Source organism: Molossus molossus, unplaced genomic scaffold, assembly GCF_014108415.1.
Source record: "Molossus molossus isolate mMolMol1 unplaced genomic scaffold, mMolMol1.p scaffold_m16_p_12, whole genome shotgun sequence".
In the NCBI taxonomy this organism is placed as follows: Eukaryota; Metazoa; Chordata; class Mammalia; order Chiroptera; family Molossidae; genus Molossus; species Molossus molossus.
Window position 1 is genome coordinate 84,454,648 of NW_023425347.1, and position 15,117 is coordinate 84,469,764.

General features: G+C 38.9%; 1 protein-coding gene and 1 non-coding gene across 19 annotated transcripts in view; both read right to left on the minus strand.

Annotated features, from left to right (window-relative positions):
* Positions 1–15,117, minus strand: part of EPB41 (erythrocyte membrane protein band 4.1) — a 185,429-nt gene that overhangs the window by 66,735 nt on the left and 103,577 nt on the right. For all 18 annotated transcript variants that reach the window (XM_036257112.1, XM_036257098.1, XM_036257113.1 and 15 more), the window contains 2 exons: positions 6,572–6,647; positions 4,994–5,212 (listed from right to left, as the gene is read on the minus strand). In XM_036257112.1, the coding sequence (XP_036113005.1) occupies positions 4,994–5,212; positions 6,572–6,647 (295 nt within the window). The remainder of the gene's footprint in view (positions 1–4,993; positions 5,213–6,571; positions 6,648–15,117) is intronic.
* Positions 10,131–10,237, minus strand: LOC118627292. Its single transcript, XR_004959057.1, has one exon. It is a non-coding gene; the product is annotated as a U6 spliceosomal RNA (small nuclear RNA).

Below are 15,117 nucleotides of genomic sequence, written 5' to 3' on the forward strand. Positions count from 1 at the left end.
GCTGCCTTTCTCTTGCTGCTTTTAAGATTCTCTCTTTGTCTTGAACCTTTTGCATTTTGATGATGATGTGTCTTGGTGTGGGCCCCTTGGGGTTCATCTTGTTTGGGACTCTCTGTGCTTCCTGGACTTGTATGTCTGTTTCCTTCACCAAGTTAGGAAAGTTTTCTGCCATTATTGTTTCAAACAGGTTTTTGATTTCTTGTTCTCTCTCTTCTCATTCCGGCACTCCCAAGATGCGAATGTTGGCACGCTTGAGGTTGTCCCAGAGGCTCCTTACACTATCCTCATTTTTTTTTACTCTTTTTTCTTTTTGCTGTTCTGATTGGACGTTTTTTGCTTCCTTATATTCCAAATCGATGGTTTGCTTCTTAGATTTACGTACTCTATTATTGAAGCTATGTAAATTATTCTTTATTTCAGTTAAAGCCTCCTTCGTTTCTAACTGTGCATCGATCATTTCTGACTGGAGCTTTTTTATGCTCTTGAGGCCCTCACTGAGTTCATTGAGCATCCTTATAAGCAGTATTTTGAACTCAGCATCTGTTAGGTTGCTTATCTCCATTTCGCTTAGTTCTTTTCTTGGGGTTTTGTTCTGTTCTTTCATTTGGGACCTGTTTCTTTGTATCCTCATTTTGGCTGCCTCCCTGTGGTTGTTTCTGTGTATTACTTAATGAGAGGTATGGGGCTCGCTGAGACCCGATGCTGCTCGTTTGAAAGAATTTAGGAAAAACCTGAAGCAGGATCCAAGACAGGCCAATCCTATGGTTAAGCAAGTGGCTACAGCTTGGGTGGGCCTGAAAGTTGGGTGGGGCGGGGCGGGGCCTCAGGGAGTCAGCAGGGTGGGGCTACCAGTGTGAGCCAGGTTGTTGGAGTCCCAGATATGGCTTCTGTCTGCCGCCCCAGGGAAGGGCTCACTAAAGGAACAAAGGCCTCTGACAGCACGTTTGTCCCCGAGGAAGCCCCCTCTCCAGCCCTCACTCCAGTGCCAAACAGCTCAGTTCTTCCCTGTATGTCTCTGGCGCCCCTCGAGCTGCCTCCCCTCCGAGCTTAGAGGGAGAGAGTCTCTCCCGATAAATCCGTGCGCGGGCCCTTTAGGGAGCTGCCTGGGGCTCCAGCCGCGTCAGCTTCCCTGAGCCTCAGTTTCCGCTGGTTTTTCCAGCCAGAAGTGATGAGGATTCTCTTCCTGGCACTGGAACCCTGAGCAGGGCACCTGGTGTGGGACGGGGAACCCTCAGTCCTCAGGAAGGACCTTCCCAGCAACGGGAGCCTCCTGATTTTTATCCGCCACACGTGGGTGAGGGACCAGCCCGTCTCGCCGCCGCGCGCCGCCGCCACCCCTCACGCCACCGCCCCTCCTACCAGTCTGGATGTGGCTGCTTTTTTTTTTTTAATTCCGTAGTTGTAGGACTTCCATTCAGCTTGATTTCAGGCGGTTTTGGATGATGGTAGTTCTGTAGTTTAGTTGTAACTTTGATGTGGTTGTGGGAGGACGCGATACCGCGTTTACCTACGCTGCCATCTTGACCGGAAGTCCCGCATTTCTTAATTAAGGACTGTGACTTCAAATAATTAAGGGTGGCAATTGATAAGTCATAGAACCCATAAATGAAGGGCAATTAATTTTTAAACTTGATGTGCTGGTGTGAATTGAAAGTGTTAATTATAGTTTCAAAGTCACTATCTGGGCAAAGGGCCACTAATAAGGGTTCCATATACGTAGGCTGTCTTTTACCTATCTGAGAAGCAGGGTGGTATTGGCTTTTATTTTTCAATGCATAGTAAAATGCTTCATTGTTGGACATAATTAAAACTTCCATTTGGCTTTCTGTTTGTGAGGGTTACAAATCGTTCTAAAAAGGAACAAATTAATTCCAAGATGACAGACTGCTAAATGTACTAGTCATGGAGATTGATGATTGCTCAATCTATCCATATACCTAACAAAATATCAACTGAACCATATCCATTTGTTCTCTAAGATCGTTTCACCTTTTGGGATTTAAATTCTGTTAAGTTCCAAAAAGGCGTTCTCTAAACCCAGATTCACATTCATCACATAAAATAGGGACAAAAATTATTATTATCCTAGCAAACATCTGAATTCTCACTGCATACTAATCATTATGCTAAGCACTTTACATGAATTTTATGGTATAACAATCGTAAAGTTCACATTATCACCCTTATTTTTCAGATCAGAAAACTGAAGCTTAAAGCACAGCTTCAGTAAGTAACTTAAAGCTACTAAGGAATGCTGTCTGAATTCAAAGATAGGCTGACTTCAGAGCCCATGCATCTGTCTTATTACCTAACCCAGTGGTTCTCAAACTTGTTTACCTCAGGATCCCTTCACTCTCTTAACAATTTTTGAGGACTCCAAAGAGTTTTCCTTTATGTCAGTGATTTTCAACCAGTGTGCTGCAAAGATTTTTAAAACATGCAATACTTGGCTATTTAGTCAGGGGCACAGACCTTTTTCACCTTAGATTGTCAAATTTAAAAAATGATTATAGCCAACACAATAACTGTCCGGTATGAATCAAAATTATACCTATTTTTTTTTGTCAGATTGGTAAAAAATATATTTTCGTGTATCACAGAATTTCAGTAATTAGTTTATGTGCCATGAGATGAAAACTGCTGCTTTATGTAGGTTATTTCTATCAATATTTACTATATTAGAAATTAAAACTAAGAAAATTTTATGGTATTTATTAAATCTTTAAATAATAATAAATTCACATTTTAATATAACTTTTTGTGTGAAAATTAACAATATTTTCCAAAAAATTTAGCAAAAAGACATTGTTTTATATATTTATATATTTACAAATTTTTAAATGTCTGGCTTAAGCTAGATTTTCCTATCTGCTTCTACATTCAATCTGCTCTAATATGTTAACTTTGTTATAATAATTAGTTGCTTATAATTAGTATGATTGTGTAATAATGCTACAAAGAAGAGTCAAGCATTGGATAAGAGTTAGATGTAAAGTCCTCCCATTCTATTTGATCAAATAACCAGTAAAAGAACCATCAAAGAGCCCTGGCCAGTTTGGCTCAGCAGTTAGAGCATCAGCCCACAGACCAGAGAGCCCGAGGTTCGGTTCCCAGAGAGCCCCAGGTTAGATTCCCGCTAAGGGCATGTACCTCGGTTGCAGTTTGTCCCCAGCCCCGGTTGGGGTCGTGTGCGTGGCAACCAGTAAATGTGTCTCTCTCACATTGATGTTTCTCTTTCTCTCTCTCCCTTCCTCTCTAACTAAAGATAAATGCAAAAATGTCCTCGAGTAAGGATAAAAAAAAACAACCATCAGAGATAGATTTAAGGTATCTAACATAATCTTACACCATCCACTATTTGGCTACACAGCAACAGTAAAATATTTTCTTTTACTATTTTACTGATTGCCCAAAGATTATACTACAAATAATAAAAATTACTGTTAAACTATTAGAAACTAAAAAGAATATTCCCCTATAATCCTGACACTCTAACAAATCAAATTAATTATAATTATAAATAATTATCAAATTATTTATAATCAAATCAATTATTTTGATTGTTTCTCTCCACTACTTGCTTTTGTATGGATATATGTGTGTGAATCTATATATTTTTTTATATATATAAAAATTTCCTAGAGTCATAATCAGAATATAAATAAAAATATTAAAAATGTGTTTAAGGACAATGCAACATCCTTAAGTTACAATTATCAACAAGTTGAAAATGGTATATCTAGTGGGTTCTAGATATTAATTCATAGTTCTCTTTGGAAACAGTGTGTCTCCATGAGAGTAGGGTGATTCTTACAAGGCTATTGCTATGTAGGTTGTAGACTTAAAACCCTTATGGTTCTCATGACTGATATACCAGAACCTATAGGGACAATAAGGCAGCAAGAACTGGGGCACCTTGAGTTAAAGCTCTCTTCCTTGAAGCATCTCAATCCATGTAATCCTCTTGGAACCACTCCAAGGAAAACAAGATTGTTCAATGACTAGATAAAATACTTATTACTACCATGTAAAGCCTATAAGACTATCTGTGACCCTCTAGAATATCATAACCTAACTCATGCTAACATAATTCAGGGTACTAACTCAAGGTCAAGATAAGACATTCACCTTAGTATGTTAAAGCAGCTTGCAAAATTTAGTTATAGCAAGTCATATAACAATGAGATGTATGATAGTAAGAAAAAAAATTATATTGGCACTTTAAATGAGCTAAAATGAGTAAAAATGTATTGAATTTAAATGAATAAAAATGTATTGAATTTTTACTATGTGAGACATTGTATTAAGTTTCCCCCCACATTATCTTTTCTAATCCTAGCAACCACCCTATTTCCTATATTGTAAATAATTTCTATCAGACATGTAAAAAACCCGAGGCTCAGAGAGATTAAATAAATGTCTCAAAGTCTCAAGGCTAGGATAAAGCAGAGGCAAAAATGTAACCCAGCTCAGTATGACTATAAACACTTGCTCTTGAACAATGTATTATAATACCTCCCAACATTACCAATCATTTCCATTAAAAAAAACAATAACTTTAATACTTTAAAAAATATCTCCAGGAATTTCATGGGCCCTCTGAAGTCTATCCATGTATACAGGCCTCAGGTTAAAAAATCTACTTTAAGGATCTCAAGACACTCAATATAGCATAAGTTTAAAATGTGAAAAAATAAGGTAAGGCAATAATAATAATAGCTACCATTTATTGAGCACCTACTATGTGCCAGAGACACTGTGCCTAGTGCTTTATATATATTAGCTCATTTAGTTTTCTCTTACAATGCAACACCCATTACTCTGATGAGAAAACTGAGATTCAGAGGATTTAAATGAACTAGGAGGGAATTGGGCTCATGCTGACTCTTTCTATGGCACCAGTTCCCACTAAAGCAAGCAGTGAATCAATACCAGGTCAAGAATTTAAACTTATTGCCAAAACAAACACAGAACAAACTGGAGACATATTTACCTGTATGACTTATGCAGTTGCATGACTTTCTCTTCAAGTTCCTTGGTCTGATTTGGAGCCAGTTTAAAATCACTAACATAATCTGCACCATGGAGTTCTGGGTCATAATCACCCAGCTCAGATTGGACAGTATAAGAACCTAATAATGCTAAGGTTGCGAAGGAACAGGGCAGACGTCCTGCAACTATGTCCTGCCGAAGTTGAAGACATAAGTAATATCTATAGCCAAAAAAAGAAAAGATGTTACCATGTCAGCAACAACAATGACAAAACAAAGAAAAGGGAAGAAAAGGAGAGAAAGGGGAAGAAAGAGAGAAAATAAAAGTGATTAAGTAAATATGATATAATATTAATAATTGTTCAATGTAGGTAGTGGGTTTACAGTTGCTCCTTGCATTGTTATTTGTTCTTTTCTGTGTTTGAAATTTTTCCATATTTAAAAAAAAAACTGTAACTATGTTGGAGTCATGGTTGGAAAGAAGTTTAGAAAGAAAAGAGGAAAAGTTGAGAAAAGTCTGAAGGAGGTAAAGAAACTAATGTTTTGTTGAGTGCAATAAGAACCATATATACATATATTAATTCATCTAACCTTCACAAAAAACTTGTGGGGGGAAATCATTGTTACATTATAAGATGAGGCGTCAGGCCCTGGCTGGTTTGGCTCAGTAGTTAGAGCAGCGGTTCTCAGCCTGTGGGTCGTGACCCCTTTCTGGGTCGAACGACCCTTTCACAGGGGTCACCTAAGACACAACAGTAGCAAAATTACAGTTATGAAGTAGCAACAAAAATAATTTTATGGTTGGGGGCCACCACCACATGAGCAACTGTATTAAAGGGTCACGGCTTTAGGAAGGTTGAGAACCACTGAGTTAGAGCATTGGCCCTCAGACCGAAGGATCGCAAGTTTGACTCCCAGTGAAGGGCATATACCTGGCTTGAAGGTTCAATCCCTGGCTCTGGTTAAGGTAATGCAGGAGGTAACCAATTAATGTGTCTCTCAGACACATCAATGTTCCTTTCTTTCTCTGTCAGTCGGTCTCTCTCTCTCTCACCCTTTCCCTTCCAATGGAAAAATATCCCCGAGTGAGGATTAACAACAACAACAAAAAAGATGAGGCCCTGGCCAGTTTGCCTCAGCGGTTAGAGCGTCGGTCCACGGGCCAAAGAGTCTCGGGTTCGATTCTGGTCAAAGGCACATGCCCCGGTTGCAGTTTGGTCTCCAGCCCTGGTCGGGGTCTTGTGGGAGGCAACCAGTTTATGTGTCTCTTTCCCATTGATGTTTCTTTCTCTCTCTCTCTCTCTCCCCATCCCATTCTGTCTGAAAATAAAGGAAAAAATATCCTCAGGTGAGGATTTTTAAAAATCAATAAATTAAATAAATTTTAAAAAAGATGAGGAGTCAGCCTCAAAAGGTAAGCTTGGCTCAATGTTAGATAGTAATAAAGATTGTCTGGCTCTGAAACTTTCTATCTTGGGTTTAATAGCTCATCATTTTTCTTCAATTCTGAAGAGAAATTTCCAGAGTTTATGATACTGAGAATTACTTATAACATATTTAACTACTAATAAATTATTTACCTTGTTATATCTTCTGTTAACTGTGCTGGGTCAGGTGGATAAAACTTTACATTAAATGTGAAATTCCAAGGGATACCTGTAAAAATAAACACAAAATAATTTTATGCTTATGCCTAAGTTTCTGATTATTAGAAATACCTAAAAATATTTATTTTTTTTCCCTGAGGTTTTAATATTTTCATGCTTTGTGAATGAAATATTTTTTAAAATATGTTTTTAATTTTTTTTATTTTTTTATCCTCACCAGAGGACATCTTTCCATTTTTTGTTCAGATAGAGTTGGGGAGAGAGAGACAGAGAAACATCAATGTGAAAGGGACACATCGAGTGGTTGCCATTCACACGACCCAACCAGGGCCGGGGACAAACTGCAACCAAGGTACGCGCCCTGTAGGCCGACACTCTAACTGCTGAGCCAAACCGACCAGGGCTTAACATATGTTTTTAATGACTTTTTAGAGAGAAAGGAAGAGAGAGATAGAAACACTGATGTGAGCCTTGGCCAGTTTGGCTCAGCGGTTAGAGTGTTGGCCTGTGGACCAGAGAGTCCTGGGTTCAGTTCTTGCTAAGGGCATGTGCCTCGGTTGCAGTTTGTCCCTATCCCGGTTGGGGTTGTGTGGGTGGCAACCAGTAGATGTGTCTCTCTTACATTGATGTTGCACTCTCTCTCTCCCCTCACCTCTCTCCCTCCCACTCTATCTGAAGATAAATGCAAAAATGTCCTTGGGGGAGGATAAAAAAAAAAAAAAAGAAACATTGATGTGAAAAAAAAACATCAATTGGCTGCCTCCTGCATGCCCCCCACTGGGGATAGAATCTACAACCCGGGCATGTGCCCTGGCCAGGAATTGAACCGGGACCTCTCAGTCCATAGGATGACGCTCAATCCACTGAGTCACACCAGCCAGGCTGAAATATTTTTATATTATACCACTTTAAGTGGGTCTCATTTTTTTTCACCCAACATAATATAGTTTTGTTTACAAATGACTATAACTATATAGGCAAAATAACGTGAAGGAAATCATCTTATAGGCTGACATATTTATAGCAACAGTTTTCAAAATGTGATCTATATAACATTATGGGTCCTCAGAGGTCATTTGAATGATCCATGAGTGTTCTCTTTGGTGTTGGCATTACTTATTTTTGATACCTCTCAATACAGGCATACATCATTTTATTGAACTTTGCTTTATCATGCTTTGAAGATATTGTGGGTGAGTATTTTTTGTTTGTTTTTACAAATTAAAGGTTTGTGGCAATCCTGCATCAAACAAATCTATTGGCACCATTTTTCCAACAGGTTCAGATGATGGTTCACATTTTTTAGTAATCAAGTATTTTTTTTCTCTTAATCTTCACCCAATGATATTTTTCCATTTATCTTCAGATAAAGTGGGAGGGAAAAAGAGAGAGAGAGAAAGAGAAAGAGAGAGACAGAGAGAGAGAAACATCGACGTGAGAGAGACATATCGATTAGTTGCCTCCCGCACAACCCCAACCAAGGCCGGGGACTGAACCACAACTGAGGTACATGCCCTTGACCAAAATTGAACTCGAGACTCTTTAGTCCATGGGCCGATGCTCTAACCACTGAGCAAAACCAGCCAGGGTAGTAATCAAGTACTTTTTAATTAAGGTATGTACATTGTTTTCTTAGCCATAATGCTATTGCACACTTACTATACTATAAGATATTATAAGCATAATTTTGTATGTACTAGGAAACCAAAAACTTTGTGTGACTCGCTTTATTGTGATGGTCTGAAACCAAATGAACAATATCTCCAAGGTATGCCTATATTAATTTCAAATAACCAAAAGTATTCTTCCATTAATATGGGTGAGATTAGGAGATTATTTTATAAATAAGAAGGAAGAAGTAATATAAGTTGACCTCAGAAACTATAGTTCTAGTAAAAATATTTTAAGTATGAAAACTACAAGACACATACAAGACTCTTATCACCCAAGGATATTCCTCCATTGTTTTTTAGAGAGTGGAAGAAAGGGAGGGAGAGAGAAACATCTATGTAATAGAGAAACATAAATTGGTCACCTCCCACACAACCCCAAATGGGGCCAGGGCTCAAACCTGCAACCCAGGCATGTGCTCTTGACCAGGACTAGAACCCATGACCCTTTGGTCTGCAGAGCAACACTCTAACTGCTGAGCAAAACTGGCCAGGGTCATAATTTTTATTTACAATGAAAATCAGAGATGAGAAGTAAAAGTTAAATGGAGAATTCCTTTCAGTATTTCCAATTAAATGTTATCCTTCAGGGTTTTTCTAACATGACTGTTGGCTTCCCAAAGAGTAGGGCCTGATCTCAGTCAGAAGTATGATGGACTATGATGCTAAGAGTTGCCATTTTGTTCAGTATTTATTGCATTCCAGGCACTAAGCTAGCCCCTTTATATATATTATCTGACTTAATCCTCACAGAAACTTAAGGAGGTAGTTACTAATGTTAATTCATTTTATATACGAAGAAACAGAGGCTCAGGAAAGTACATAGTTCATGAATCCAGGGTTCTTTTACTCCAAACTCCATGCTTTTAACTACCGGACTCTACTACAAACATCTTTGTTTTAAACATTGTTCTGTTTTGCGACCACAGTATTTAATCACCAAATAACATGTTTCTTGCTAATGTCTGGCAATGATGATACGCAAATTAAAATTTGAAGTAGTTTGAATGTCTTAATCAGTATGTAGTTTTAAGCATACTAAATTTTTTTTTTTTTTGCTTGTCCTCTAGTGAATCTTTTTTTTCATGTTCTAATTTTTTTTTATTAATTAATTTTTGTTACAGATGTTTCTCCTTTTCCCCCCACTGATTCCCCCCTCCCACTCCCTCCCTGCCCTTTCCCCAGTTTGTTGTCCATGTCCACTGTTCATGCATATATGCATATAAGTTCTGTGGTTTATCTCTCCCCCACCATCCCCCTCTTCTGGGGATTGTCAGTCTGTACCCCACTTCCGCATCTCTGGGACTACCCCATTCCTCAGACTGTTATGTTCATTATATTCCACAAATAAGTGAGATCATATGAAACTTGTCTTTCTCTGTTTGGCTTGTTTCATTTAGGATGATACTTTCCAGGTCCTTCCATGTAGTCTCAAAGGATAAGAGATCTTTCTTTCTTACAGCTGCATAGTACTCCATTGTGTATATGTACCACAGCTTTTTTATCCATTCGTCTACTGATGGACACTTGGGCTGTTTCCAGATCTTAGCTATTGTAAATAGTGCTGCTACAAACATAGGGGTACATATATTCTTTCTGATTGGTGTTTCAGGCTTCTTAGGGTATATTCCTAGAAGTGGAATCACTGGGTCAAATGGAAGTTCAATTTTTAATTTTTTGAGGTAACACCATTTTGTTTTCCATAGTGGTTGCATCAGTCTGCATTCCCACCAGCAGTGCACTAGAGTCCCCTTTTCTCCACACCCTCGCCAACACTTGTTTGATGATTTGTTGATGGTGGCCATTCTGACAGGTGTGAGGTGATACCTCATTGTTGTTTTAATTTGCATCTCTCTGATGATAAAAATATGGAACGCTTCACGAATTTGCGTGTCATACTTGCGCAGGGGCCATGCTAATCTTCTCTGTATCGTTCCAATTTTAGTATATGTGCTGCCGAAGCGAGCACCTAAAATATTTAATATAGAATTTTTCTCTTGGAAATGGTTGATATTTTCCTTCAACATTAGAACTAAAAGACAAATTCTAGACAATATAACAAAGTTGTCTCAAATCTAGCCAGTCCTAACATCTACCATTAACCCACTTCTAATGCTTCATATCTCCAAAACTTTAAATGGAACTTAGATCAGAAAAACAACCCTATAAGTATTTCTCATAAAGGGGGATGGAGGGAAGTATTTAGTTTAAATAATAAAAATTAAAATACCATCTGTTGTTTCACTTTCTGATATGATAAAATCATATCAATCTAACCATTACTAATTCATAACTTTCCATTTTATTTTTATTTTTTTAATCCTTATCTGAGGATATTTTTTCTATTTATTATCAGATAGAGTGGGAGGAAGGGGGAGAGAGAGAGAGAGGGAGGGAGAGAGATAAACATTGACATGAGAGAGACACACATCGACTGGTTGCCTCCCACACAACCTGGCCCGAGGTATGCGCTCCTTACCAGAATCCAACCCGTGACTCATTGGTCCACAGGCCGATGCTCCAACCGCTGAGCCAAGCAGGTCGGGGCCCATATAAACTTAAAAAAAGGAAGTGACTTCTATACTACCTATAAAAATGTTTGGCTAGCCCTGACCAGTTTGGCTCAGCAGTTAGAGCGTCAGCCCAAAGACTAGAGAGACTCAGGTACGGTTCCCTCCAAGGGCACGTACCTCAGTTGTAGTCTGCCCACAGCCCCCATTGGGGTTGTGTGGGTGGCGGCCAGTCAATGTGTCTCTCTCACATTGATGTTTCTCTCTCTTTCTCTTCCTCTCACTCTATCTGAGGATAAATGCAAAAATGTCCTAGAGTACAGACAAAAAAAAAATGTTTGGCTAGAGCAAATCAATGTGGAAAATGAGACAGCTAAAAGAATCTTTAATATATGTGAATTCAGCACTTAAGGACTTTTTTTTTTCTTTATTGGTTTTAGAGAGAGAGGAAGAAAGAGAGAGAGAAGTCAGGCCGGTAGGGCTCAGTGGTTGAGCATCGACCCATGCACCAAAAGGTTACTCGTTCAATTCCCAGCCAGGACACGTGCCCAGGTTGTGGGCCCCATCCCCAGTGCGGAGCATGGGCCGATCGATGTTCTTTCTCATTGATGTTTCTATCTATCTCTCCCTCTCCCTTCCTCTCTCTCTCAAATCAATAAAGAAAAAAAAATTTTTAAAAAGAGAGAGAGAGAAACATCAATGAGAGAAAACACTGATTGGCCGCTTCCTGCATGCTCCCCAATGGGGATTTGACCCACAACCCGGGCATGTGCCCTGACTGGGAATCAAATGGGCAACCTCTTGGTGTATGAGTCAATGCTCAACCACTGAGCCACACCAGCCGGGAAGCATTTAAACAGCCCTGGCTGATTTGGCTCAGCAGTTAGAGCAGGGGGCAGCCAATTGATGTGTCTGTCTGTCTGTCTGTCTCTCTCTCTCTGTCCTTCCCACCTTCCCTCCCTCCCACTCTATCTGCAGATAAATGGAAAAATACCCTCAGGTGAGGATTTAAAAAAACAAAACAAAAAAACTTTAAACATAAATTTAGTTATTTCATAATATATACATGGCAATTTTTTAACTGTACAGGAAGAATAACAGTAAGAAAATCAAATTAGCAATAGTTTACAAAGTGTGATTTTCCCCCCCCTCTTTGAGCTCAGTGTTAAGTAACTGATATAAAAAGCTTGATAAGCCCTGGCTGGTTTGGCTCAGTGGCTCAGTGGTTAGAGTATTGGCCTGCGGACCAGAGAGTCCTGGGTTCGGTTCCCGCTAAAGGCACATACATGGGTTGCAGTTTGTCCCTGGCCCTGCTGGGGTAGTGTGGGTGGCAACCACTCTATGTGTCTCTCTCACATTGATGTTTCTCTCTCTCTCTCTCTCTCTCCCTCCCTCCCACTCTCCTTCCTGCTCTATCTGAAGATAAATGCAAAAGTATCCTCGAGTGAGAATTAAAAAACAACAACTTGCCCTGGCCGGTTTGGCTCAGCGGTTAGAGCGTTGGCCTGCGGTCCGGAGAGACCGGGGTTCGGTTCCCGCTGGGGGCATGTACTTCGGTTGCAGTTTGTCCCCGGCCCTGGTTGGTCGTGCGGGTGGCAGCCACTCGATGTGTCCCTTCACGTCGCTGTTTCTGTCTCTCTCGCCCTTCCTCTCTCTCCCTCCCACTCTATCTGTACAAAAAAAATGGAAAAATATCCTCGGGTGAGGATAAAAAAACAACAACTTGATAACACCATGGCTGGTGGGGGAAATAAAGTACTTTCATCTATTGCCAATGTAAGTGTAAAAAGATACAAAACTATGGAGAATAATTTGACAATATTAATCAAAAATTAAATTGCATATCTACCCTTTCACCCAACAATTCCATTTCCATAAATGTATCTAAAAATATACTCACAATTGCTGTTAACAAAAGTAAAAGAGTTAATTTGGGGAGCATTTCTGTTTAGATACTATGTTAATACAGTTAAACTTCCTTAAATGGAGAGGAAAAGTCCAATTAGAATACAGGGTTGTTGCCCTCGCCGGTTTGGCTCAGCGGTTAGAGCGTTGACCTGCGGTCCTGAGAGACCCGGGTTCGGTTCCCACTAAGGGCACGTACCTCGGTTGCAGTTTGTCCCCGGCCCTTGTTGGTCGTGCGGGTGGCAGCCACTCGATGTGTCCCTTTCACATCGATGTTTCTCTCTCTCTCTCTGTTCCTCTCTCTCCCTCCCACTCTACCTGAACAAAAAAATGGGAAAATGTCCTCGGGTGAGGATTAAAAATAAATAAATAAATAAATAAATAAATAAATAAATAAATAAATAAATAAATAAAATAAAAATATACTTTAAATGTGGTCAAAATAAAATATGTATAAGAAATTGTTTATAATAGGAAACGTCTGGAAACAACCTGAATATATCTATTTAGCAAAAAAAATTTATCTCCAACATATAGTGTTAAGTATTTAAAAAAAAAACAACCCTGGCCAGGTAGCTCAGTTGGTTAGAGCATTGTCCAGATACACCAAGGTTGCAGGTTCCATCCTCAGGTCAGGGCACATGCAAGAATCTATCAATGAGTGCATAAATAAATAGAACAATAAAAATCTATTTCCCTCTCTTTCAGATCAATAAATTTTTTAAAAACCAAGGCAAAAACAGTACAGATAGAAAGGAACTATAAAAGTTAGGGTAGAAAAAAGTATATATTACAACTATGATTACATATGCATAGACTATTCCTGTAAGAATATATAATAAACTAGTTATAGTAGTTGGGAAACTAGAAAGAGAGCTCTGGGGAAGGAAAGTGAGAAGCTGGGAGAAAATGGATAGGAGGGGAAATCTATTTTCACTACATACTATTTTATAACATTTGAAATTTGTACATGTACTACTTATTAAATATATGTATACACACACACACACACACATATATATACACATACATATATAATTTTTAAAAGGATAATCCTGTCTCCTCACACTAAAATGCAAATAACCAAGGAAAAGAATTTTTTTCTGATTTATTTGATATGTATCCCAAAAATAGTGCTTGGTATATCATGGATGCTCAAGAAATACGTGTGAAAGAACGAAATAAAGTAACTGATCTCAAACACTGTTGTGAAGATTACATGAGAATGCTACAGCTCCAGAAAATATTTTTTTTTATAAAACAGGACTGTATGTAAGAAGAATAATAGGTACTAGTATATTAAAATTATTTATTTATTCATTAATCCAAGTCCCCCAATAACCTCAAGTTACTAGATTCAATCAAAGAAAAACATAAAAACACAACAACCCTGTATTCTAATTGGACTTTTCCTCTCCATTTAACTCAAAATAAGGAAGTTTAACTGTATTAAAATAGTATCTAAACAGAAATGCTCCCCAAATTAACTCTTTTACTTTTGTTAACAGCGATTGTAAGAAAAGAAACCCAAACTTTCAGTTCCTATTCTTTTCTATACAAGAGATAAAAGTTTTGGATACTTTTATTTTTTATTTATTTTTATCCTCACCCGAGGACATTTTCCATTTTTTTGTTCAGATAGAGTGGGAGGGAGAGAGAGGAAGAGAGAGAGAGAGAAACATCGACGTGAAAGGGACACATCGAGTGGCTGCCACCCACTCAACCAACCAGGGCCGGGGACAAACTGCAACCGAGGTACGCGCCCTTAGCAGGAACCGAACCCGGGTCTCTCTGGACCATAGGCCGATGCTCTAACCGCTGAGCAAAACTGGCCAGGGCAAGTTTGGGATACTTCTAAGGAAGATACCCAGTTTCACTGAATGTAAGCTCAGGGTTAAATAAAATAGGTTTAAAATGTTAATCAGTCAGAATTCAAAAAATATTAAATTTAAGCTTTAGTCAGTGACTATTTCTAGAATATGATACATATTGTTAGTAATACTTTATAAAGAATGTTAAGTGAAGGAAAAAATGGTGACTAGAAATGACCTAAAAAGTTTTAACATTAAAATTTCTGCCTCTAGTCCTGGCTGGTATGGTGTCCCATACATAGAAAGGTCATGGGTTCAATTTCCAGTCAGGGCACATAACAAGGTTGTATTTTTATTCCCCAGTTGGGGAGCACACGAGAGGCAATCAATCGATGTTTCTCATATCAATGTTTCTCTCTCTTCCTCTCTCTAAAAAAGATCAAAAATATATCCTCTGCACAGCTGGTGTGGCTCAGTGGTTGAGCACTGACTCATGCACCAGGAGATTGCCAGTTTGATTCCTAGTCAGGACACATGCCCAGGTTGTGGGTCCGGTCCCCAGTGGGAGGTATGCAGGAGGTGGCCAATTGATGTTCTCGCTCATCGATGTTTCCATCTCTCTC